This window comes from Triturus cristatus, chromosome 12 (genome assembly GCF_964204655.1).
Source record: "Triturus cristatus chromosome 12, aTriCri1.1, whole genome shotgun sequence".
NCBI classification, from domain to species: domain Eukaryota; kingdom Metazoa; phylum Chordata; class Amphibia; order Caudata; family Salamandridae; genus Triturus; species Triturus cristatus.
The window spans coordinates 8,980,908-9,005,594 of NC_140595.1; the positions used below are offsets into that span (position 1 = coordinate 8,980,908).

At 50.9% G+C, this 24,687-nt stretch overlaps 1 protein-coding gene across 2 annotated transcripts in view; it reads right to left on the reverse strand.

The window, feature by feature from the left end:
• Nucleotides 1-24,687, reverse strand: part of ARID3A (AT-rich interaction domain 3A) — a 211,397-nt gene that overhangs the window by 86,095 nt on the left and 100,615 nt on the right. For both annotated transcript variants that reach the window (XM_085638946.1, XM_085638947.1), the window contains exon 4: nt 19,194-19,266. In XM_085638946.1, coding sequence (XP_085495072.1) covers nt 19,194-19,266 — 73 coding nt within the window. The remainder of the gene's footprint in view (nt 1-19,193; nt 19,267-24,687) is intronic.

The window sequence follows — 24,687 nt, forward strand, 5'->3', positions numbered from 1 at the left end:
GTTTGGTGAATCAAACTGGCTTCAGCCACTCGGACTGTACTTTAGTTTTCAATACGTCACTGCTCTAATGCTATCAGGGAAGACCTCAACTTCAGAGGACTCTCATTTGCCCTACAAATAGTCAGGCTCCATTCTCACTATACTGTACCTCTCGTCATCATCGTATTATTATAAAGTGAGGGGTTTTGTTTTTTTATAACTTGTAAAAGTGCTGAATTTGTTCTTCTTGTGAAGCACACACACACGCCTCCTACTTCTGCGCCTGAGCCATTGGCTGGTCCGGCTAATTAAATGCCACAAATTCCAGCCCGCTTAGCTGCTCCCCGACCTCCTCCGTGCTAGGTTCCAGCCACCTGGTCTGTTCATCATGGAAGCAGCATCGGTTTTTTTTCACTTGTGTGTCAGTTGGTTTGAGCTCTTTATGTGTGTATAATCTACTGAAAATGCCTTTAATTTTACATCTCTGTATTTTTGATTTACAGCATTAACGCACAAGTTACTTACCTTCGGTAACGATATCTGTAAGAAACATTAGTAGTGATAGATTCCTTACATTAGAATTACCCCCAGGCGTCAGACTGGATCCGGAAAGTTTAAGTCAGCAGTACCCCTGCATGTCAGTAGGCGTCGTCGTGCGGCTCCGTGTGAGTCGTTGGTGCCGGGATGACGTCGCTGGAGCTACTTAGATGCACCCACGCGCGCTGACGTCAGTTCTGTACATGACTTACTGCACCAGGAACGCAGAGCCATACAAGACACTGACCACTGGTGCCATGAAACTATGGCCCTAAAAGGGATTACCTTAACCCTAGAAATCAGTTCGCAGAACGGGGAGGATGGGTAGGGCGGTAAGGAATCTTATCACTACTAATGTTTCTTACAGATATAGCGGTACCAAAGGTAAGTAACTTGTGCATCTGAAAGAAACATGTAGCGATAGATTCCTTACCTAAGAATAGATACCCCAGCAATACCAACCCCGGTGGTGGGACTGTGAAGCAAGATCACACCAGAACACAATGGCCAAAGAAGCCGTCTCTCCGGATTTGGCTGTCCAGGCAGTAGTGCTTGGTAAACGTGTGCAGCGAGGCCCGCGTAGCTGCCTGACAGATGTCATGCAAGTGATCTCCCTGTCCCAAAGCAGTAGTGGCTGCCGTCGCCCTGGTAGAACGTGCGCGCAGCCCCACCGGAGGCTCTTTTTTAGCCAAAGAATAACAAACCTTTATGCACAGATCAACCCACCGAGAGATGGTCCGCTTGTGCACGGACCGACCTTTCTTGGCGCCCATGTAGCCAACAAAGAGCTGGTCATACACCCGGAACTGTTATGTGCGGTTTAGGTAGAATGAGAGCACACGTTTTGGGTCCAGACGGTGGTGCCTCTCTTCCTCTTTCGAGGGATGTGGAGGCAGAAAGAAGGTGGGCAAAGTGATGGTCTGCCCGATGTGAAAGGCAGTAACAACCTTCGGCAGAAAAGATGGACGAGTCCTTAGAACCACTTTGTCCGGATGGACAGAGAGAAAAGGAGGTTTAGAAGAAAGTGCCTGGAGCTCACTCACTCTTCTGGCAGAGGTGATGGCAACCAGGAAAGCAGCCTTTAAAGTGAGAAGACAAAGAGGACAGTTGTGAAGTGGCTCAAAGGGAGCACACATCACATACATGTAAGAACCAGGTTCAAGTCCCACTGAGGCATAATGAAAGGAACAGGAGGGAAAAGATGAGTAATGCCTTTTAAGAATCTATTCACAACAGGGGACTTGAAATGGGAAGGCTGATTTGGAAGCCGTAAAAAGGCTGAAATGGCCGAGAGATAGCCCTTGATAGTGCCCAGAGCAGAGCCCTGCTGGGCCAAAGAAAGAAGGAATAGAAGGACCTCTGAAAGAGGGGCAGAAAGGGAATCCACTGCCTTTGCTGTGCACCATGCCACAAACTTATTCCACCTGCAGGCGTATACAGTCTTAGTGGAGGGATGCCTGGCTGCCAAGATTACATCTCAAACTTCGGGAGGCAGGTCAAAAGACGTCAGCTGCCGCCGCTCCATCTCCACGCAAGGAGGTGGAGGCTGGATAGGTTCGGGTGGAAGACTGTCCCCTGTTGCTGCGACAGAAGATCCTCCCGAAGAGGCAGTCGGATCGGGGGATCGATAGCCATGCTGAGTAGCTCGTGATACCATAGTCTTCGAGCCCAGTCCAGAGCCACAAGAATGACTTGGGCCTGGTCGCGCTTGATATTCTTCAGCACTCTGGATAGAAGTGGTAAAGGCGGGAAGGCGTATAGTAAACCGCAACTCCACTCGCGACGAAAAGCGTCGCCTAGCGAGTGCCGCCTTGGAAATTCCAACGAGCAGAACTGATGACATTGCGCGTTCTCGTCGGTGGTGAATAGATCTAACCAAGGCTCTCCCCACTGCTGAAAGAGACCTTGCGCCACGTCAGAGTGCAGACGCCATTCGTGATCCATCATGCAACGGAGGCGGAGTTCATCCGCCCTGGCGTTCAGAGAACCTGTCAGGTGTTGAACCACCAGGAAAGTGCCCTGATGTTCCAGACATGTCCAGAGACGCAGAGCCTCCTGACATACGGTACATGACCCCACCCCGCCCTGTTTGTTGCAGTACCACATGGCGGTGGTGTTATCCGTGAACACCTGCACTACTCTCCCCTTGACAGAAGGAAGGAATGCTTTCAGTGCATGTCGGATCACCCGAAGCTCCAGAGGTTGATATGGAGCCGGGACTCCACCGGAGACCAGAGTCCTCTGAACTCCGCCAGAAGGGACGCATCCGTCACCACTGTGTGTTCCGGTTGGGAGAGGGATCTGCCGATGACCCAATCGCAATTTGTGAGCCACCACTGCAATTGTTGTGCAGTGCCCTCCGAGATCTGAACAGGATCGGACAAGTTGCCCTGATGCTGTGCCCACTGGAACTTCAGGTCCCTCTGCAGAGCTTGCATATGCCATCTGGCATGATCTACCAACAGGATGCAGGAGGCAATCAGGCCCAGTAGCCAGAGGGTCATCCTGACCGAAACCCGGGCTAGAGGCTGAAAGATCGGAATCATAGCCTGAATATCCCGGACTCGCTGCTCGGGAGGATAAACCTGAAACTGCGCCGAATCCAGAACCGCTCCGATGAAGAGGAGCTTCTGAGAGGGAATCAGGTGCAACTTCGACACGTTGATGGAGAACCCCAGCAAATGCAGGAGGTCGACCGTAGTCTGGAGGTGGGAGAAGACTGCCTGGGGCGAGCCCGCCTTCAACAACCAGTCGTAGAGATAGGGGGAAGACTGAAACCCCTGATCTGCACAGATGAGCTGCTACCACTGCCATCACTTTCGTCAACACCTGAGGGGCGCTGGTAAGGCCGAAGAGGAGCACGGTAAACTGAAAGTGCTCGTTGCCTACCGTGAACCGCAGGTAACGCAGATGGGCCGGCAGGACAGGGATATGAAAGTAAGCGTCCTGCAAGTCCAACGCTACCATCCAGTCTTGCGGGTCTAGGGCAGACAAGACCTGAGCAAGTGTGAGCATCTTGAATTTCTCCTTCCGAAGGAAGCAGTTGATGTTCCGAAGGTCTAAGATAGGACGCAGACCCTTGTCCTTCTTGGGGACCAGAAAGTAGTGGGAATAACAACCACAACCTACTTCTGGCCAAGGAACGCGCTCGATGGCCTCCTTGACCAAGAGAGCCATAACTTCCTGCTGAAGAAGCGCAAGATGGTCCCCCGACATGCGGTGGTATTGAGGTGGCATGGCTGGAGGGGATGTCTCAAAAGGGAGGGAGTAGCCTGGTGATGTTGCGCCAGTGGGGAGCTGATGGAGAATTCTGCCGCCCACTGGACTGAAAAGTTAGACTAGGAAGGCTTTGCAGTGGATGCTATGGGGGTGGAGTGACCCGCCCGCTGGCCCCCAGAACCGCCTCGACGTTTCCCACATCCGCTCGAGAATGTTGTTGCGTAGGCCTGTGGCTCTGGAATGAAAGTATTGGGGCACCCCTTCCGTGGCCATGAAAGGAGCGAAAAGTGGAAGGCAGAGGAGGGTGAGTGGCCGTCACGCCCAGGGACTTGGCCGTAGCACGCGAGTCCTTAAACCGCTCCAACGCACTATCCGGCTTATTGCCAAATAGGCAAATGCCATCAAAGGGCATGCCCATCAAGGTGTTCTGGACATCCCCTGAGAAGCCAGTTGTTCTCAGCCAGGCGTAGGGCCGAAGCGCCACCATCGTGGAAATCGCCCTGCCCAGCGAGTCGGCGGTATCAAGCCCACAACGAATGGTGAACTTTGCTGCGTCTCTGCCAGCTGCTATAGCGTGAGAGAGTACGGTCCATGCCTCCTCCGGACAGTTGGGCAGCACCTGCGCAACCATATTCCACAAAGTGGGAATAACGATACAAGAGGCATGCGGTGTTTACCGACCGCAGCCCTGAGCTGGCAGATGAAAACATCTTCTTGCCAAGCTGTTCCAGCTTCTTGGATTCCCTATCCAAATGTGCGTAAGGGAACGCGCTCTGGGAAGCAGAGGCTTGGACAACCAAGCTGTCGGGAGTGGGATGTTGGGAGAGAAAGAGGGGGTTGCCCGGAGCCGGGCGATGGCGGCGGGCCACGTTCCTGTCCACAGGAGCCCCTGTGTTGGGCCTGGACCAAGTGCCCAAAAGGACGTCAGAAAGTGCATTATTAAAAGGCAGCAAGGGCTCCGTAGAGGTTGTGCCGGCTATAGCACTTCGGTCAGGAGGTTAGTCCTGACAGCCACCGTAGGAAGTTCAAGGTGGAGGGCCTCGGCTGCCCTACGTACTACCACTGCGTAACTGGCTCCCTCCTCCGTAGCCACGGTAGGAGACAGCATGCCAAGGTCAGGTGAGGTGTCAAGACCACTGGCCTCCTCCAAATCCTCTGCGCAGTCCGGATCATAATCACAATGTTGTGTGAGAGGATCCTCAGACCCCTCCCAGTCCTCCCCTTCCTCCGAAGTCTGTGAAACAGGCTGAAAATCAGGAGGACGGACATAGGGGAAAAATGGCCCCATCGGCGTAGACGCTTCTTCGACCTTTTTGGAATGCTTCAACTAACCTGACATTAAGTGCGAAGACTTCGATCCAGAAGAACGATGGTGACGGCTCCACGACCGGTCCCTAGACCTCCCACGGGACCGGGACCTTGAGCGGCAGGGAGCTGACTGCCGGACTTCCAGCAACTTTCGGGACCGCTTCCGCAAAGTTTTCGGCGCCATGGCCCGGCAGTCGGGGCACGACTTGGAGTAGTGGTCGCGCCCCAGGCAGTAGAGACACACGGGGTGTGGGTCCATCACCGATATCATGCAGTGACAGTCCCCACAGTTCTTGAAGCCAGGCCTCCCTACGACACCAGGAGTCGATCGACTCGTAGAAATGGAGACAAAAGGCCTCGAAAAAACTCAGTCAAAAAATGACTGGGGGTACTTGCTCTTCCCGGATCTGCGCTTGCTGGAGTGGAAAAAGAAAGAACTGATGTCAGCGCGTGTGGGCGCGTACAAGTAGATCCACCGATGTCATCCAGGCGCCAACGACACCAAAGACGCACGCGGAGCAGCACGACGACACCTGCCAATGCGCAGGGGTACTGCTGACGAAAACTTTCCAGATCCAGTCTGATGCCTGGGGGTAATTCTAAGGTAAGGGATCTATCACTACGTGTTTCGTTTAGATAGCACACTTTCTCTATGTTGTACTTGTGCAAGCACTGTAACTAGCAGATGGTACTGTCACCCAGTTTAGTGCGGTTTCATTAATCTGTCCTTAGGATGATGAAAACATGCTTAATTTTCCAGGATTCGGATTGTGACCTGCAGTTACGCTATATATCCGACTTTAATAGCAGACTTTTGTACCTTGGGCCTAATTTTTTGAGGCAGTTTACTCACAGTTTGTTGCTCAAGTGTAAGGGTGTCTGCATCAGAGTCAGAGATTTGTTATTGAGAGAAAGTACACTCATCTTCAACTAACTGACGTACCTCCATTTCAGTTTCCGGTTCCTCCAAACTAAAAGTGTCTGGTGAGGTCATGCTTCATCGAGACATTTGCATTCTTCGTGCTTTACGGTCTTCAAGAGTAATCTTTGACCATGTGCAATTCAAGCAAGAGGAGGAGTCACTTTAACTCCTGACTCTAATAACTTCTTCAGAGATAAAAAACTTGCACACCTCCGAGCCCAACACTAGATGACGGACTTATGCTAAGCATGTCTATCTATAGCCACATATGCCATCAAACATAAATATACACACGTTTATTTTTTTCTGGGGGAGGGGGGTTGTTTTCCGAGGTCCACTCACATGGGTAAGAATATTCAGTGCATATGACTATTGATGAGGATCCCCTGGAAGAGTTCTAATTGGCAAAACCAGAACATTGAAGTTGCTCCAGACCGAATATTTCATATTAATGTTACAAAAGCCTTTACAGTCATGTCCAGCTCATACATGCAATAACATCTTCCTCAACAGTTCTTCAGCCAACCCCAACCAGAAACCAACTGGCGCTTTCTCGCAAAAGATATTTTCCCATATCAACCTATCAAAAAACCTATCATTAAAGAGAAAAAGTGGCCTTGAACTTACCATTCATTCTAGATATCAGCCAAAACCCATATGCCCTTTCTTAGCCCAGCTTACTGAAAATCAGCCTTTGGAGAAAGATCTTAATTTAGAGAAGATAACAACATCTCAGAACAGCAGACTGTATTCATCTCTGGTCGCAGCACTGACCACAAGAGAATATTAAAACTACCATTGCTGATGATGAGGGAACAGCACTCACCACACGATCTTAACACTCGCTTCGATACTGTTCAACTGGACAGCACTGGGCCAAGAGAAGTGGACACAGTCATTCCCAGTGGACAGACCCTCTTCATCTCACTTCTGCCCAGTCAGCACCATTCCACTCTAAGGCCGGGGTATCTCCCCACTCCTCTCCTACTGTTCAAGACTTTCCATAGCCCTTTACCTGAAATCATCTCCTCCATCAACCCAAAGTGCTGAGACTATGCCACTAACACACGAAGCATACTTGCCTTGAAAATCCACCTGCCCTGCACTCATGCTCAACGCCGCCAGTAGCCGTGCTACGAAAGCACCTCAAACCTATCAAAATGTGAGATATTCACAGGATGTAAATGGATAAAGGATCAGCCTTCGAAAATACAGCCTTAACAGTAGGTCTACTATCAACTGCTCTGCTGATGAGCGGAATCTAGGGGTGATGACAGATTAAGTTCTCCTGCTCATGGCATATGTAAACAACGCTAAAGACTGTTTCTGTACAACATGTCTGCACTGAATTTTTCCATGTCCAGGCTTGCCTTAACAAGACAAGCTGTTACGGTAATGGGCTCTGCTACCAAGAGTATGCCAATGTCTACATTTTCGAGCAATAGCTATGGAACTCAGAATACTGCTGCCAGACTTGTCCTACGTTACCCCATTCGGAATTGCATCTCGCCAACACTAAAACATTTGCATCTGCTACCATTTGGTAAGACGCAGCGCATTCCAAGCAGTGTGCATTGCACTTGTAGGACTGTATGGGATTAGATCAACCATTTATAGAAACTTCGCTCCTAACAATAGCTCTAGGCTGGCTCCTCTTTTCAACATCCCTCCACGCTTTTGGTAAAGCCTCCCACACTGCTCAGACAGCCACAATGAGAACTTGAGTTCTGCACCAGCAAGAGCTTTGAACTCCGGAGAGCACCAAACCCAGCTGTTTCCACCAGCATCGCTAGAGGGCTACAAAAATACATGGTATGTACAAGCAAGCACAGTTTCTATTCTCACACGGCTCTGTAACGGTATCTGCATGCAGTTACCTGTTCACGACACCAGCCAACATCTCCGTGTAGGGCAACCCTCATCCCACACTGTTCCAAGCAGGAAGCAGACACTAATCAAGAGTGCTTTATAGCCTTGTTATGGCTAGGAAGCAGTACAGAAATGCTACAACACAAGGGTATGGAATAGAGGACCAACGAAGCGCGGGGGAAATAGGACCAGTAGATACTGGCAAAGAAAAGACAAGTTCAACATAGAAGGCAACAAGTGTCTGAAACAGAAAGTTTACAGAGAATGGGCACAACAAGGAGGAGGGACTACAAGTGGGCAATGAGAGCGCAAATCAAAAGCTATGCAGAAAATCTTGGAGCCCGCAGAAGTTTCGCACGTAGGAACCCAAGGGAGAGGACACACCAGAACTTTCTCTGGAACAGAGGGACCAAAGATTTATCTGAGCTTTTCTCAAGGTCAGGAAAGTAGAGGTAAGACACTACAGCTGAAGTGTGCATGAGGCATCTGGAGCTCTCCAGAGAAGGCCAAGGACCCAAAGCTCTGGGGTCCCCTCAATGGATATACATTAAGCAAGAAGTCAATGGAAGCCTTTGGGCACCCTGTGGAATCTGCTGGGATCCCAGTATGGCACTTCCATCGGTGCACACCCTCTAGGTAATAACAATAATACTTGGATTTTTATGGCGAGGCTGAAACCCCGTGAGGGTCTCTCGATTTTGTTCATAGGCACTGGGAGATTATGTGATTTGCCCAGAATCACAGGATGTTCAGCCGACGCAGAGACTTGAACCTGGATCACCTGCTCCGAAGTCGGCGGCTCTGGCCATCACACCACACCCTCTACCTCTGTGCACGGTGCCAAAGAATATGGGTAGTTCTACATTGCGTGTTGAAGGACCAATAAGGCGGCTTCAGAAGCCCTGCTGAGGCGTGTAGGGAAAGGCTGTGAGAGGAGGCTTCTGATGTCCCAATGAGGCTGCTTCTGAAGCCCTTCTGAGGCGTGTAGGGGAAGGCTGTGAGAGGAGGCTGCTGAAGGCCAATGAGGCTGCTTTTGAAGCCCTGCTGAGGCGTGTAGGTGAAGGCTGTGAGAGGAGGCTGCTGAAGGCCCAATGAGGCCACTTCTGAAGCCCTGCTGAGGAGTGTAGGCAAAGGCTGTGAGAGGAGGCTTCTGATGTCCCAATGAGGCTGCTTCTGAAGCCCTGCTGAGGCGTGTAGGGGAAGGCTGTGAGAGGAGGCTGCTGAAGGCCCAATGAGGCTGCTTCTGAAGCCCTGCTGATGCATGTAGGTGAAGGCTGTGAGAGGAGGCTGCTGAAGACCCAATGAGGCCGCTTCTGAAGCCCTGCTGAGGAGCGTAGGGGAAGGCGGTGAGAGGAGGCTGCTGAAGGCCCATAAGGCCGCTTCTGAAGCCCTGCTGAGGCGTGTAGGGCGAAGGCTGTGAGAAGAGGCTGCTGAAGGACCAATGAGGCCGCTTCTGAAGCCCTCCTGAGGAGTGTAGGGGAAGGCTGGGAGCAGGCGTGTAGGGGGAAGGCTGGGAGCAGGCGTGTAGGGGGAAGGCTGGGAGCAGGCGTGTAGGGGGAAGGCTGGGAGCAGGCGTGTAGGGGGAAGGCTGGGAGCAGGCGTGTAGGGGGAAGGCTGGGAGCAGGCGTGTAGGGGGAAGGCTGGGAGCAGGCGTGTAGGGGGAAGGCTGTGAGAGTAGGCTGCTGAAGTCCCAATGAGACACCTTCTGAAGTCCTGCTGAGGCGTGTTGGGGTAAGGCTGTGAAGGCGTGTGGGGAAGGCTGTGAGCAGGAGTTCAGGAGAAGGCAGTGAGCAGGCGTGTAGGGGGAAGGCTGAGAGCAGGCATGTAGGGGGAAGGCTGTGAGCAGGCATGTAGGGGGAAGGCTGTGAGCAGGCATGTAGGGGGAAGGCTGTGAGCAGGCATGTAGGGGGAAGGCTGTGAGCAGGCATGTAAGGGGAAGGCTGTGAGCAGGCATGTAAGGGGAAGGCTGTGAGCAGGCATGTAAGGGGAAGGCTGTGAGCAGGCGTGTAAGGGGAAGGCTGTGAGCAGGCGTGTAAGGGGAAGGCTGTGAGCAGGCGTGTAAGGGGAAGGCTGTGAGCAGGAGTTTATTGGAAAGGTAGTGAGCAGGCGTGTAGGGGAAGGCGGTGAGCAGGCGTGTAGGGGAAGGCGGTGAGCAGGCGTGTAGGGGAAGGCTGTGAGCAGGAGTGTAGGGGAAGGCTGTGAGAGGAGGCTGCTGAAGTCCCAAAGAGATACCTTCTGAAGTCCTACTGAGGCGTGTTGGGGAAGGCTGTGAGACGGGTTCCCCAAAAATGCATGGGGTGCAAAGAACTGCTGAAAAGGCTCCCGGGGAACCATGGGCGTCTGCAGGGAGGGGCAAGGAGGGGCGCTTGCCCCCCCCTGGAGCACCCCTCCTTGCCCCCCCCCCCTCGTGTGTGTCAGCCCGGGCTGAGACAGCTTCCCGCAGCCGCACCCGAGTACTTCACAGGTCTTTAAAAGACCAATTACGTATTAACGAGGCTTTGTTGTTTTTCACCCCTCCATCTCCACTCTGCCTACTGCTGTAAGAATTAGCCCCCCCCCCCCCCACTCAAAATTTGGGCTCTAGTTGCGCCTCTGGTATGAAAATAAATATATTTTCACCACCCCTTTCTGCTGTGTTTCGAACCCGATTCGAAACCGATGCTTATTTTGATGATTCTACCAGGCCAGAGAGTGGCGTGCGTTGTACACCATGGATCACTGGAATTTTTATGTGAGGCCAATAGGCTATGAGTATGACTGTGATTACAAGTAAAGTAACATAACTTGAGAGGCCGAGTGGATGTACTCAGACATTTCACGATGATCTGAGACTGACTAACTATCTTGTGTACTGCTTACTATCGCCAATGATTTCGAACCGAAGCTTTCTGATGGAGTGGGTGTTCTCTTTTTGTTGAATCCACTGCTCTGAGTGCTGACCTAAGGGCCAAAAAGCTGCAGCTGCTGTCTGATTGTGAGGAAGGGGTGTCTACTTTCCAGATTATTCGGGGGTACTTTTCTCAGTCCTTGCACTGGATCTGGCTTAATTACTGTACAGTCTGCACAAACTACATAAAACCAGGAAGGATATGTCTCTATTCGACCCTCCCACTGTTCATTCCTCTTTTGGTCATAGTACCGTTTCCAGTACTATTTCCAGTACTTAATTTGTAAAAAAGTAAATAAATAGGTTTAGCGACCCAATATTTTTTTTTTAAGCTGCCAGCAGCACTGCTGAACACCAGGGTGGCCATATACCAAGGCTGCTTACTCTTGATTCCAGCTCACGCCTCTTCTGTTCACCACTTTATACTTCTCTCTCTTTCTCTGAGTCTTTCCCATTCTTTTTCATCCATGCTTCATGAACCCAGTTCATAAGTGGGGTCTCTTATTTTGGTATCCGGGCCTTTTCTACTCCAGTCTGACACTGACTGAGTCTCTCAACACTTCTCCCTCGCCTTAGAATTCAGAGAGGGATCTCCCCTCAACTCTTACACTTCCAATAAGTTTTGGGTTTTGTCTCTCCCTTGTCAGTTGAAAAATTAGATCTGTTCTCTGTTACTACAGATGATTCGAGTCCTGCAGTTATGGTAAGTTGACACTCACTTGGGCCATGTGCCACAAAGTCCACTGTAGAACTACATGCTGTATGCCACTAGTCACGCTAGTCACAGAGGCAGCAGTAGATGGGCTTGCTAAACAGATTTTTGTAGCATCAGCAAGTCAAAATCTATATATAGATGTTAAATCACGCAAACAACCACTATATGGTGGCAGATACTGGAGGTGCCTGTATTCTCTTTTCTCAAGGACAATTTATTAACTTACAAACAGGTGCTTCTGAGTCACCTCTGTCGCTCATGGTCCAGGTGATGCTGTCTTTCCTGAGAATGTTTCTAAAAGCAGAGCAACACCCTGATCATCAGACAAAAAGGAACCACTAACTGAAAACAAGCTGAACAAAATAGGGTGCTATGGGATCTTACATACAGCATATTTGTGCTGTGGAAATGTTGATGACGTAGGGGCATATTTACAAGGAGGCGATAATGAATTATCGCCGCTTTAGCGGCCGTTTTCGGCCGAAAAGAGGCGATAATTTTATCGCTATATGAGCAAGGTCACGCTAACGCGTGAAACCTTGCTTTAGCATGGGGATTCCTAACGCTCAGCTTTGCATCTCTAATGTGATGCAAAGTGGGCGTTCCTGACCTGACATGACAGGAGAAATGTCGCTAAGCGACATTTCTCCTATCATCAAGCCCCACGCTATGAAGCATAGCGGCAGGAAAAGTAGCGATAACCCCTGTTATCGCTACTTTCCTTACGCCTGCTTCAGGACTGACTTAGCCATGATATCCTATGGAAGGTGGATATCATGGCTAAGTTTGTGTGTCCCTATCAACAAGCTAACGTGAGATTATCGCTGGGTTTCCAGCGATAATCTCACGTTAGGCAGTTAGCGTTAGGATTTTTATCGCTTTTGAGATAAGCGTTGCTAATAGCACACTATCTCAGCGATAAATATCCACGCTAGCCGGCGATAATTATTCTAGCGCTAAGTGCGCTTAGCGATAATTATCGCCGGTTGTTGTTGATATGCCCCATAGTGTCCTTGCACTTTGCTATCAAGAGGCCCCAGTTGAGAGTCTCATCTCTGGGAGTCCTGGTGTTTTAGCCAACCGCAGTTTGGATTCTGCAAATCTGCTGTGATGCAGACAATTTCAGAGTCTTAGGCAACATTACATTTTATCTTTTGTCAAAGTATTTCCGATAATAACAAGGCAAATTTAGACCACTTGTTGTAGTTTTTCACTTCCTCCTGTTCATTTGTGATAGTGCTGTCAAGTAACTGCCTGCAACAAGGTAAGAGTGGTGGGGGATTTCGATGGACAATGCAGAGTGAAAATGAATTATTTATTTCATTTTCTCTGGTGATCGTCCTTCGAAATACACCCGCCCCACCCGGCCCCACTGCTTTTATCTGCACGGACTGCGGCTACATCCGGCCCATTAAACCCTGATAATCCCAGCTTTAGCCCAGAAGGCCATTTTCATTGCTTGCATCAGAGCCCAAAGCATCTATACTGCTTTAGTGGGATAATACAAAATAAACATATATGGCAGTGGGAATTTCCATAGATTGAGTTGTATCTTCAGAGCAAAGACCTTGCCCAGAGAATGATGTGATTGCCAGGTCTACCAACATTCTGATTATTTGCTGGATCGAGCTGCACAGTACTAGATGGGGTCCTGAAAGTTGGGGTTGCATCCACTGACCTTGTGGCAGTTTTCACTCAAAAGAAAGTTTCCCGTCAAATGGTGTTGCATGAGTTCTGTGATTTTTGGCCAGATTTACCACTCACAAATCTTAAATTTACAAAAAGGCTGATAATGTTGTTTCGAAATTGTGAAAATTAGTTGTCAGATAACACTTCGGGGTAAAAATGGCTGCCAAAGATGCTAAATCCCAACTTCCAGAAATGTAAGTGATTGGGGGGGCCTCCACTCCTAAAAAATATTGTCAGGGGGGCTTGGCCTAAAAAACTTCGAAGACCTCTGATCTACACAGTGAGACCTTCGGGAGGGGCTGGATGCCAGGACGACAGTGCTGCTGATCAGCCCGACTCCACTGAATAGTATCAGAAGAGCAGGCAGCAGTTTTTAAGGAAGATCCAGTAACTTTAATGCATTCCACAGCATCAGCATTACCTACTGGCTACATATCTAGGTTAATCTAAGTGAACGGCGTTCTAGACTTACATGCATGGAAACCTCAAGCAGGACAGTCCCCTACGAATATGCAAATGTAGTGTAAGCTTGTAGTGTTCAGCTTTTGGGGTACCAGGGGGTAACTTTAGGTTTCAGGTTGGGTGTGGGTTTTAGGGTGCCAGGGAGTAAATTTAGGGTTCAGGGTGGGTTAGTGATTGAGGTGCCAGGGGGTAATTTTAGGGTTCCAGGTGGGTATGGGTTTTGGGGTACCAGCTGCCAGGGGGTAATTTTAGGGTTCCAGGTGGGTATGGGTGTTGGTGTGCCAGGGGGTAATTTTAGGGTTCAGTGTGGGTATGAGTTTTGGGATGCCAGGGGGATAATTGTAGGGTTAGGATAGGATAGGATATATGCTTTTATAGCGCTCGAATGCCATGGTGTCTTGGCACTGGTGTATGTGAAAATGGTACAGTCTGTATTACCAGGGAGCTAGATCGAAGCGAACAGCCACGTTTTCAAGTCCTTCCTGAAGGACTGTCGATTTGGTTGGAATCTCATGGCTATTGGCATTTTGTTCCATAACTTTGCCGCACAGTTTGAAAAAGTTCTGCCGCCCCATCTTACCCGCCTAGTCCTATCAATCTGGAGGAGGCCTAAATTACTGGACCTAAGAGCATGAGCGGGTGTATAGGGTAAAAACATTTTTTGGATGTCCCTGGCCCCTCCCCCATAAAGTGCTTTATGAACCAGGCCTAAGGCCTTGAATTCCGCGCGCTGCTGTACAGGGAGCCAGTGCAATGCTTTGATTCCTGCCGAGGTCGATTGACCTCCAGGTACATTAGAAGCAGCCTTGCTGCGGCATTCTGTAGGGACTGCAGCTTTCTCATCTGGGTTTTATCAATGCCCAACAACAGGGCATTGCAGTAATCAAGTTTGGATAACAAGAGAGCCACCACCACAGTCGTTTGTAGTTCCTGTGAGATGAAAGGAAATAGCTTTCTCAAGGTTTTTATTAGAAAGAAGCAGGAAGAGGTGAGGCTGTTTACCTACACAGAAACATTTAATTGGTCATCGAAGAGGACTCCGAGGTTTCTAACCTTAGGCAAGGAGCAGGGCCATTCCCCCGCTCCCACCAGCCACCAGGAGTCATTCCACAGGGATCGGCCCTGACCAAACTCTATGACCTCCATCTTATCTGTGTTAATTTTCAGGAAGCTGTGGTTCATCCAGGTCATAATCTCGGTAAGGCATGCATGAAACCTAATAGCTGTATCTTCAGTAGGATACCAGGGCGAATCCATGCTTCCTGATGAGTCTGGCCAGGGGAATGACATAGATGTTAAACATCGTCGGGGATAAGGCCGATCCCTGTGGAACCCCACAGGGAAGATGGAAACTGTCTGATTGCAGACCCTCCACGTACAGGCTCTGCTCCCTCCCCTCCAAAAACGATGTGAGGTGGGTCAGGGCAGTACCCTCGATCCCCACTTCCTTCAGCCGCTGCACTAACACTGTGTGGTTCACGGTGTCAAAAGCTGCTGACAGGTCTAAAAGTACAAGGACTGCTCTACCCCCTCCGTCGACTATTCTACGGACCTCCTCCGTTACTACAATCAAGGCTGATTCGGTAGAGTGGTGCGACCAAAAACCATGCTGAGTAGAATCCAGCAGGTTATTGATGTCTAGATAATCAGTCAGCACCTTGTTCACTGATTTCTCCAGGATTTTAGCTGCTATTGGTAAGCCAGCAATTGGACGATAGTTCTTAGGTTCCGAGGGGTCTAGGGTGGACTTTTTCAGAATCAGCCTGATCATTGCTTTTTTCCAACATACTGGGTAACTACCTGATTCCAAGACTTGATTGACTAGAGGGGTGAGTTTGTCACAAATTCTCCTAGCAGCCAAATGCATAATCGCGGGAGGACAGGGGTCTTTGGGTGAACCAGATTTTATGGAAACGAAAAGTTTGTGTACCTCATCGTTTGTAACTGTCTGGAAACATGCTAATCTGCAATGTATTGATACAGCCTCATCAGATGATTGACATGACTTATCCGGAACCATTTGAGTGTTCAAAAGGTCATTATAAATCACTTGAAGCTTGTTCTGGAAATATAGTGCCAGTTTATTGCACATAGCTTGGTCTGGTTGAAAAGCTTTAGCCTGCTGCCATTTAGACAGCAGTGTGTCAGTTTAAAAAAGTTCCTTAGTGGAATTTCCGGTTTCCTCTATCTTAGTTGTGTAAAATAGTCTTTTTGCGGTAATGATTGCATCCTTGTATTGTTGGAGAGCAAGATTAAAGCTAGTTTTCTTATCTTTACTATAGTCTTGTCTCCAAAGACGTTTCGCTCTCCGGCAGTTTACTTTTAAACATTTCAGCTCAGGGCTGTACCAAGGTGACGAGGTCTTTAATCTCTTGACCGTCACTAATTTTTCAGGGTGGGTATGGATTTTGGGGTACCAGCGGGGTAATTTTAGGGTTCAGGGCGGGTATGGCTTCTAAGGGGCCAGGGAGGTAATTTTAGGGTTCAGGGTGGGTATGAGTTGGGGGGGGCAGGGGTAATTTTAGGGTTCAGGGTGGGTATGGGTTTTGGGGTGCCAGGGGGACAATTTTAGGGGTCAGGGCGGGTATGGGTTATAGGGTTTGGGGTGCCAGGGAGCTAATTTTAGGGTTCATGTGTGCTCCAATTGTTGTCCAGTTTCAAATGCAGAATTCACCACTTTTTTTCTCAGCTTGGCCTGAGCATTACCCGATCCTGATTGTCTGCCATCTTAGCCCCGCCCCTATTGATTAACATTAGCCACGCCTCTTCATTTGCCAGGTTCGCCCCTCCCTGGAAAAATTTCTGCGGACGCCCATGCGGGGAACAGGTCTGGTAATCTGCTTTCTTTCACAAAACAAGGGCGGGGTCACTATGTGACAGCTTCGGTGATCCTCCAAGCTGCAAGGCAGCCTCCCCTTGGCTCGCAGGTGTATGTGGAATGATGGGGGTGCAAACACAGGTTTGGGACACTGCTGATCTCCCCCCCGCCCCCTTTCCAGGCCTCAGCCCTCATTAACTCAGGTGACACTGAAGGCGACCAAAGGGACACGTGTGTACAAACAAAACCCAAGCCTCCAGGAGAGCAATTATTCCAAGCCACGGAGCCTAGCGCCAACCCTGAAGCAGCGCCACGACAACCCTGCCTCCCGGGGCGGGGGGAGCGGGGGTTGTTATTTTTAATCACCTGCCAGTTGTCTCCGTCGCATTAAGAGCCGGCTGCAAGATAATTGTGTTATTAACTTATTAGTACAAAGCAGTCCCTAAAGCGGGGGGGGGGGGGGGGGGGGATTATCCATCTGCTTAAGTACGAGGGAGGGGCGGGGTGCAGTGCGCGGGATAACTCGACACCCCCATCGCGTTTAATCACGTTTAGCCTCGCCTGGGGAGATTCCGATCTTCAGATGACTGGAAAACATGGAGCGGCCCTCCCTCCTATGCAGGGAGGCCGCGCGACCACGGCAGGACCGACGGCAACGCTCCTCGGGCCATGGGGGCAAAAAGGCCCTTTAGGGAGTCCGCCTTCCTGGGGCTTTGGAGGGGTGCAGTCCGCTCCGGGGCCAGTCCAGCGCTGGTCCTTTCACAAGCCTGTCCTGGCGAGTTAAGTTAGTAGTGCCCGTGGTGGGAGGGGTTGCAAAGGAATGGACATGTTTCAACCCAGGCAAACTAAAGCAAGCCTGAGGAAGGCGGTCGGCACTGCTGAGCAGTCAGTCACCCAACACCGGGTCAGGTCTTTCTGTCAGTGGTCCCAGGGTCTTTGCGGGTGAGGAACCCTGCAGGGGTAACACCGATTCACGTCATCACAGGTGGTCTGTTCACCAGTGAAAGATGCCATTCCTGCTGGTGAGCACGCGTACGAACACAAACCAGAGCTCATGGAGACGGAGGAGCCGGAGACACTGGGCACACCAGGAGCCGTCCAGACACCAAAACTAAAGCAGCAACGACGTGACAGGAGAGAGAGCAGAGAGAGTACCGGGAGGGGCCCAGACAGAAGGCGGCGTGCGCAGAGGGCAAGCAGAGACGGTGCCAGCGAGTGGGGAGAGTGCCAGCTGGGAGGGCAAACCGAGAAGGAGCAAGTGAGGAAAAGCACCTTGCCAGGAGTGAGAGAGGAAACCTGCGGCTCAGCCAGTAGCAATGCCTGGAGAGGGTGCTTGATAGTGCCCAGAGAGTACAAAAGGTGCCGGAAACGACCTAGCCAGTAGTGAGAGAAAGCGGAGGTGTCAGTGAGGGCATGAGCCCAGCTAGCAGCAAAGGACGAGTAGAAAGGGTGCCAGTGAGGACATGGGCAGCAAGAACGGCTGGAAAGGGTGCCAGCAGTGAGGGTTAGCGGAGAGGGTGCCAGCGACGGCACTGGCCCATCTAGCAGCGAGGGCACGCAGAGGGTGCATGTGAGGAAAGGGCACTGCCAGGAGTGAGAGCAAGCAGAAATGGTGGCAGCGAGGATCCAGTATTAACACAGAGGGTGAGCAAAGAGTAACTGGGATGACAAGCGCCCAGCCCACAGAGAATGGAGAGGGCACCAGAGAGGGCAAGGGTCCAACCAACAGGGAGAGGAAGTAGTGTGAATGCCCATTGGCAACGGCCAGTCAGGAGGGATAACGAACAGAGAGGATGCCAGTGAAGCCAGCCAGCAGGCAGGGTGAATCGCGTTCCACAGAGGATAACAGTCGTGCCAGCAAAGAAAAGGACACCACCAGCAGGGAGGGTGAGCGGAGAGGGTACCAACCAAGGAATTCAAAAGAGGCCCTCCCAACTCATGCAACCAATCATCCCCCAGCCCTCATGCCCAAAGCCAGCTCTCGCGCCCCAACCGCCCCTCAGCCAGCTCTCGCGCCCAGCCACCATTCAAGCTATCCTGTCTGAAGAGGGGTGAAACCCAGAGACCGGTCCTAGGATGCTTGTTTCCGGTCCAGGGAGGACCAGGCTTAGCAGTTCGGGCTGGACTGTTCCCATGAGGCACAGGGTCAAGACTGATTTGCATATGGCCAGGTCTAAACTGGGGTGGCATGGTGAGCAAAAGAATGATGGATTTAACCCAGATCTCTTGACTGGGGGTGAATTTTTTGATTTGTTCTGCATTCCGTCCATCAATTGTGTGTCTTTTGCCAGCCACCATTCAGCCAGCTCTCGTGCCCCAGCAACCATTCAGCCAGGCCTCGTTTTCCAGCCACTCCTCAGCCATCTCTCATGCCCTCAGCCAGCTCTCGTGCCCACAGCCACCCCTCAGCCAGCTCTCGTGCCCCAGCCACCCACCCAGCACTCACGGCCCAGTCCCCCCCCCACAAAGCTTGTGTCATCAGCCACCCCCAGTCCATTATTCCGGCAGCCGCACCATTCCTCATACAACCTGCCATCCGCCAACCCTCGTGGCCTCCAAGCATCACTCAAGCCGCAGCCAGGCCCAGCCCTCGTAGCCTCCAACCATCACTCGAGCCGTAGCCAGTCCCAACCCTCGTGGCCTCCAAGCATCACTCGAGCCACAGCCCTTGTGGCCTCCAACCATCACTCAAGCCACAGCCAATTCCAGCTCTGGTGGCCTCCAACCATCACTTGAGCCACAGCCAGCCCTCCCAGCACACTCCTCGCTCCCTGGCACGGAGCCTCACCTCTCTTCTGCATGAAGCTGAACAGGTCGTCGAGGAACTCTTTCCGCTTTGGATCACCGTCCAATTCATACAACTGCAGGAAGAGAAAAAGGGTGAAAAAAGAGCAATGAGTGAAAGGACTGAGCTTGTACATACCCACCTCTCCCCACTAAATAACTGTCTGTTGTCCTTCTACTCTCGGGTGCCTGCGGGGTACACCATACAGCCTTCAAGGAGCACCCCTCCACGGACACAAGGTGCTCCCCTGGGCCTTGGAGAGGGTCATCACCTCCCTTAAAGAAACTTGTGCAAGGATGCCCTCTGATTTCGCTCTTGGGTGGCTGATCTGCAGCCAGAGTAAAATGCCCCCCCCCACCCCCCTTTCGTACCCCGGTTTTTGATACAGTACTGAGGAGAAGGCCTCCTCTCCCTAAAGGCGTCAATAAAGCATGCTTAAGACCCCTGGATTCTGGAGAGTGCAGGAGTGGGGCCTGGCAGTGTTGGACATCATTATGCTCCGTTCTGCCCCCACCCAAAAATACTCACTGGACGCCCCTGTGCCAGCATTATCCTTCTGAGCTCAGGCCACAAGTAGGCAGGGGCAGACGCCTGGCATGATTCGTCACTTTGATGCCAGCAGGCGCCTTCTCAGCCAAACCCACCAATAGGAAGAGGGATAGATCGCACTGCAGGGTTGACATCCGCGTCAGCAGTCTCCTTCTGGAATGAGCGCCTCAATCAGCAGAGGGGGGCTGGACCCTGGCACAGAGTCACAAGGTGAAGGACGGGGGTGTCTGCACTGACCCCACGAATGACCAGAGGAGGGCTAGACCCTGGCACAGTATAAGAAGGGCAAGGAAAGGACAACGGTGTCCCAGATGAGACCACCAATGACCTGAAGGGGGGCTGGAGGCTGGCATAGAGTCACAAGGGCAAGGACGAGGACGAGGACTGAGGTGTCCGAGCTGACCCCACAAATGACCATAGGATGGCTGGACCCTGGAAGAGTGTCGCAAGGACGGGGACTGGGATGTCCAGGCTGACCCCACCAATGACCAGAGGTGGGCTGGACCCTGGCACAGTGTCACAAGGACGGGGACTGGGGTGTCTGAGCTGACAATATGAATGACTAGAGGAGGGCTGGACCCTGGCACAGTGTCACAAGGGCAAGGACGGGGACTGGGGAGTCCAAGCGGACCCTACAAATGACCAGAGGATGGCTGGATCCAGGCACAGTGTCGCAAGGACAGGCACTGGGATGTCCAGGCTGACCCCACCAATGACTAGAGGAGGGCTGGACCCTGGCACAGAGTGAGAAGGGCAAGGACGGCCATGGGGGTGTCCCAGCTGAGCCCAACAATGACCAGTGGACAGCTGGACCCCGGCACAGAGTCAGAAGGGCAAGGAAGGGACAGGGGTGTCCCAGCTGACCCCATGAATGACCAAAGGAGGGCTGGACCCTGGCAGAGTGTCGCAAGGATGGGCACTGGGGTGTCGGAGCTGACCTTACAAATGACTAGAGGAGGGCTGGACCCTGGCACAGTGTCACAAGAACGGGCACTGGGATGTCCAGGCTTACCCCACCAATGACTTAGAGGAGGGCAGGACCCAGGGGTGTCCAAGCTGACCCCATGAATGACCAAAGGAGGGCTGGACCCTGGCAGAGTGTCGCAAGGATGGGCACTGGGGTGTCGGAGCTGACCTTACAAATGACTAGAGGAGGGCTGGACCCTGGCAAAGTGTCACAAGAACGAGGACTGGGGTGTCCAGGCTGACCCCACCAATGACTAGAGGAGGGCAGGACCCTTGCACAGATTTGCACGTACGGGGCATGGGAGGGCTGGATCCAGGCACAGTGACGCAAGGACAGGCACGGGGATGTCCAGTCTGACCCCACCAATGACTAGAGGAGGGCTGGACCCTGGCACAGAGTCACAAGGTCAAGGAAGGGTCAGGGGTGTCCCAGCTGAGCCCACCAATGACCTGAAGGAGGGTTGGAGGGGCACACAGAGTGCCATTTCCATCAGTCAGTCTCTCCGGCCCCTTTCTGTGAGTTGCACACTTGCGTTCCGTGTCTGTAAATACCACCAGTGTCTGTGGTAGCGACCACATGCTGCAAGTCATAGACACATGAAGCCTAAAGGGGGAACTGTACTTTCAGACGGATCGGTTAGCGGGTACAGTCAGCCGGGGGTTGTGTGCAGGGTCAGAGGTACGCAGCTCACGTCAGTCAGGATCAGATACAAGGCTCGCTTTATTTTCACTCTTTCTGCATCATACCAGAAGATGCTTTACTTGTTCATGCGATGTATTCAATACAATTTTCTTTTTCAAACTAGGAAAGAGGGTACACGGCCCAGACTTGGCGTGGGGGATCCTCCAGGGTTTCTGCTCTAGGCGATCGTAGAAAACCCCCCCGCCCCCGAGCCCCGTTCTCGGCTCCATCCATCCAGCCTCCAGTCTGCCATTACATCACCCCCTGAAATATGTCACTTGCGGACAGCTGTATGGCACGAGCGGGTCACCGAGGCTTGCAATCTGCTCCATGCAGCTACTATTAATAGTGGAAATCACGCAAACCCCACAAGACAGGCCAGGAGGCCAGAGGAGGAACGATTTACAATCAGTGACTGAGACAAAAGAACTCCCCGCACAAGACCGCCATCCCCTGCTGCTACAAAAACCAAAGCCACTCTAAAGGTGGATACGGAGTGCAAGGGTCACCAGATACCCCTATCGGGCATGTCACCATATACCCCTATGGGGTAAGAGTCACCATATACCCCTATTGGGCAAGAGTTACCATATATGCCTATTGAGCAAGTCACCATAAACCCCTATCGGGCAAGAGTCACCAGATACCCCTATCGGGCATGTCACTATATACCCCTATCGGGCAAGATTCACCAGATACCCCTATCGGGCAAGATTCACCAGATACCCCTATCGGAGTAGTCACCATAAACCCCTATCGGGCAAGAGTTACCAGATACCCCTATCGGGCAAGATTCACTAGATACCCCTATCGGGCAAGTCACCGTAAACCCCTATCGGGCAAGAGTTACCAGATACCCCTATCGGGCAAGTCACCATAAACCCCTATCGGGCAAGATTCACTAGATACCCCTATTGGGCAAGAGTCACCAGATACCCCTATCGGGCAAGTCACCATATACCACTTAGCCAGAAATCAATTTCGGTTTATCAAAATTATTGTTACCCAGCACTCAAATGAATTACATAACAATGCATACACTTTGTTGATTACAGTCTATTCAATCTGACATCACATCCAATCTCAACCAATAATCCATATCTGTGAAAACAGTCAAGTAGCCCAAATTGAAAAATAAAGAATGGATTTTTTTTTATATTCTCATCAATGTTTAAAATCCTATTGGAGCCAAAGCCAACGCGTTTCATCCACTGGGTATTTCTTCAGGGCTACAAAAATGTACACAATTCAATCTTAACGACATTAAAAGCATTACTTTAACATCAACAGGGCCAATGTAATGCGACGTGCAAAGAACTTCATCAAGCACTACTCTTCCCTTTTGATGTAGGATGACATTACTTTTGAATAGACTCACTTGATTACATAATACATTAATTTGACCTCTAATACCATATGTCAACAAATCTTGTATGTATACAACCATGATTATGCACAGACCATACACTGCACAATAAGACTCTTGCACACCTCACATACAAAAACAACAAAACTCCTATTACTAAGCCAACATGACTCAGAGAGGCCAGTACGTGGCACCCTCTGCCACACTTCATGACAGAACTTTCAAAACTAATCAGGTTCTCACCACTGTGATGGAACCGTGCAGACTTCACGAGTGCTACTAGGCGTTAGCAATAGCAGAATGTCTGCCACACGAAACATAAGACCACCAAGGGTAAACCAGAGATAGAAGGCAGGAAGGGGAGGGGTGGGCGGTGCTCAAAGTTGTTCCACACAAGCATTCACATGAATGAATGTGAGCAAAAGAATAAGTCTCATGACCCTATACACACAGATATCCTATTTTGTGCTACAGTGATGTCTTCATTACGAACAGACAACAACTGAGTCCAAACAACTGGTGTACAGGTTTATACGTTGTTTCGACCTAAGGGCATAGACGGGTCTTCATCAGGAAAATGAACTGGAAGGCCCGAAGGCACTGGAAGAGTAGTAGAAACTCAAATAAAAGGTGCTTTGGGATCCTATGTCAGGACAAGAATTCCAGCTGCTGACATCTGGGTTATTGGTGGAAACCAGGGTAAAACTGACCACATTAGTCTATGGCCCCAACGTCAGGGCTCAATTTAAGAATCTGCTGATCACCTTACTGCAGGCACATGGGGCTCCACCGAAAGCCCGTCAAGAGGAGTGTAGCTTAAGATAGAGCCATTTGTCTGTCGGCGCCGCTGCTCCAGAGATTTAACCAAGTCAAAAGAAGAAAAACAAAATCAATGACACATTAGTTTCTCAGTTAACTCACTTCATAACCACCCCCATGTTACTCAAACTTCATTTTACACCTCTTTTGGGAGCAGGAAAAAAAGGTGCAGTTATTTTATTTTCATGCACAGCAGGGTGGTAGACCTCTAAAAGAATAGCAAGGTCAGAGCGCCCAAGATGGATGCAGAGTCGGATCAGAGAGACTCAGACAGAGGAATGAATAACTGGTTCAGAGTGCCCCACACCTATGTACAAACAGGCCAGCAAAACTCTGCTGCATGTACAGTTATGAAGCCCTGGACTGGTGCACTAAAACCTCTTCAACATTGTGCAGGATCCTCAGGGACGCACCAATGAGAATTTTGGAGGCTTGAGCACGAGAATACACCAGTAGGGAATAAGCTCCATGGTGTATGTGTAAGTAATCACTCTGGTTGTACTACCTGGACATAGAGGTAAGTACTGCCTCTCCTACCAACCCTCTAGAGATGAGCTCTTTGGATTTCTGGATATGAATTTATACCATGGCCTCCAGGGACAGGCCCCTTGAGAAGAAGTGGCTCCTGGAGCACAAGTGTTTGATGCTCCACATCTGATCTCCCCCACACAAGCTTCTTGGACATGGGTATGGGATGCCTCCTCTAGGATAGTCTCCTCGACCCTCACTACTGGTCAAGCAGGGGAAATGCTCAAAGCTACGGACATGATAGTGAGACAGAGCAAACAGGAGATGATGGACGGAGCGCTGAAACTTTTCAGACACTCTCCACCCCAGTCACAGATCTGGGTTGAATCAATCATCGTTCTTTAGCTCAGTTCGCCATTCCAGCTCAGACCCAGCTATATGCAAATCAGTCTTGATCCTGTGCCTCGTGGGAACAGTCCAGCCCGAACTAAGAAGCCAGGTCTTCCTTGAACCGGAAACAAGCATCCTGGGACTGGTTTCGGGGTAACAACCCTCGTCAGCCACGCTAGCTTGAATCCAGAGGCAAAGTGAGCAAGGGACCCACGTCTGAGCATACTCTGCCAATTGATGGCGAGAAAGGTAATCTA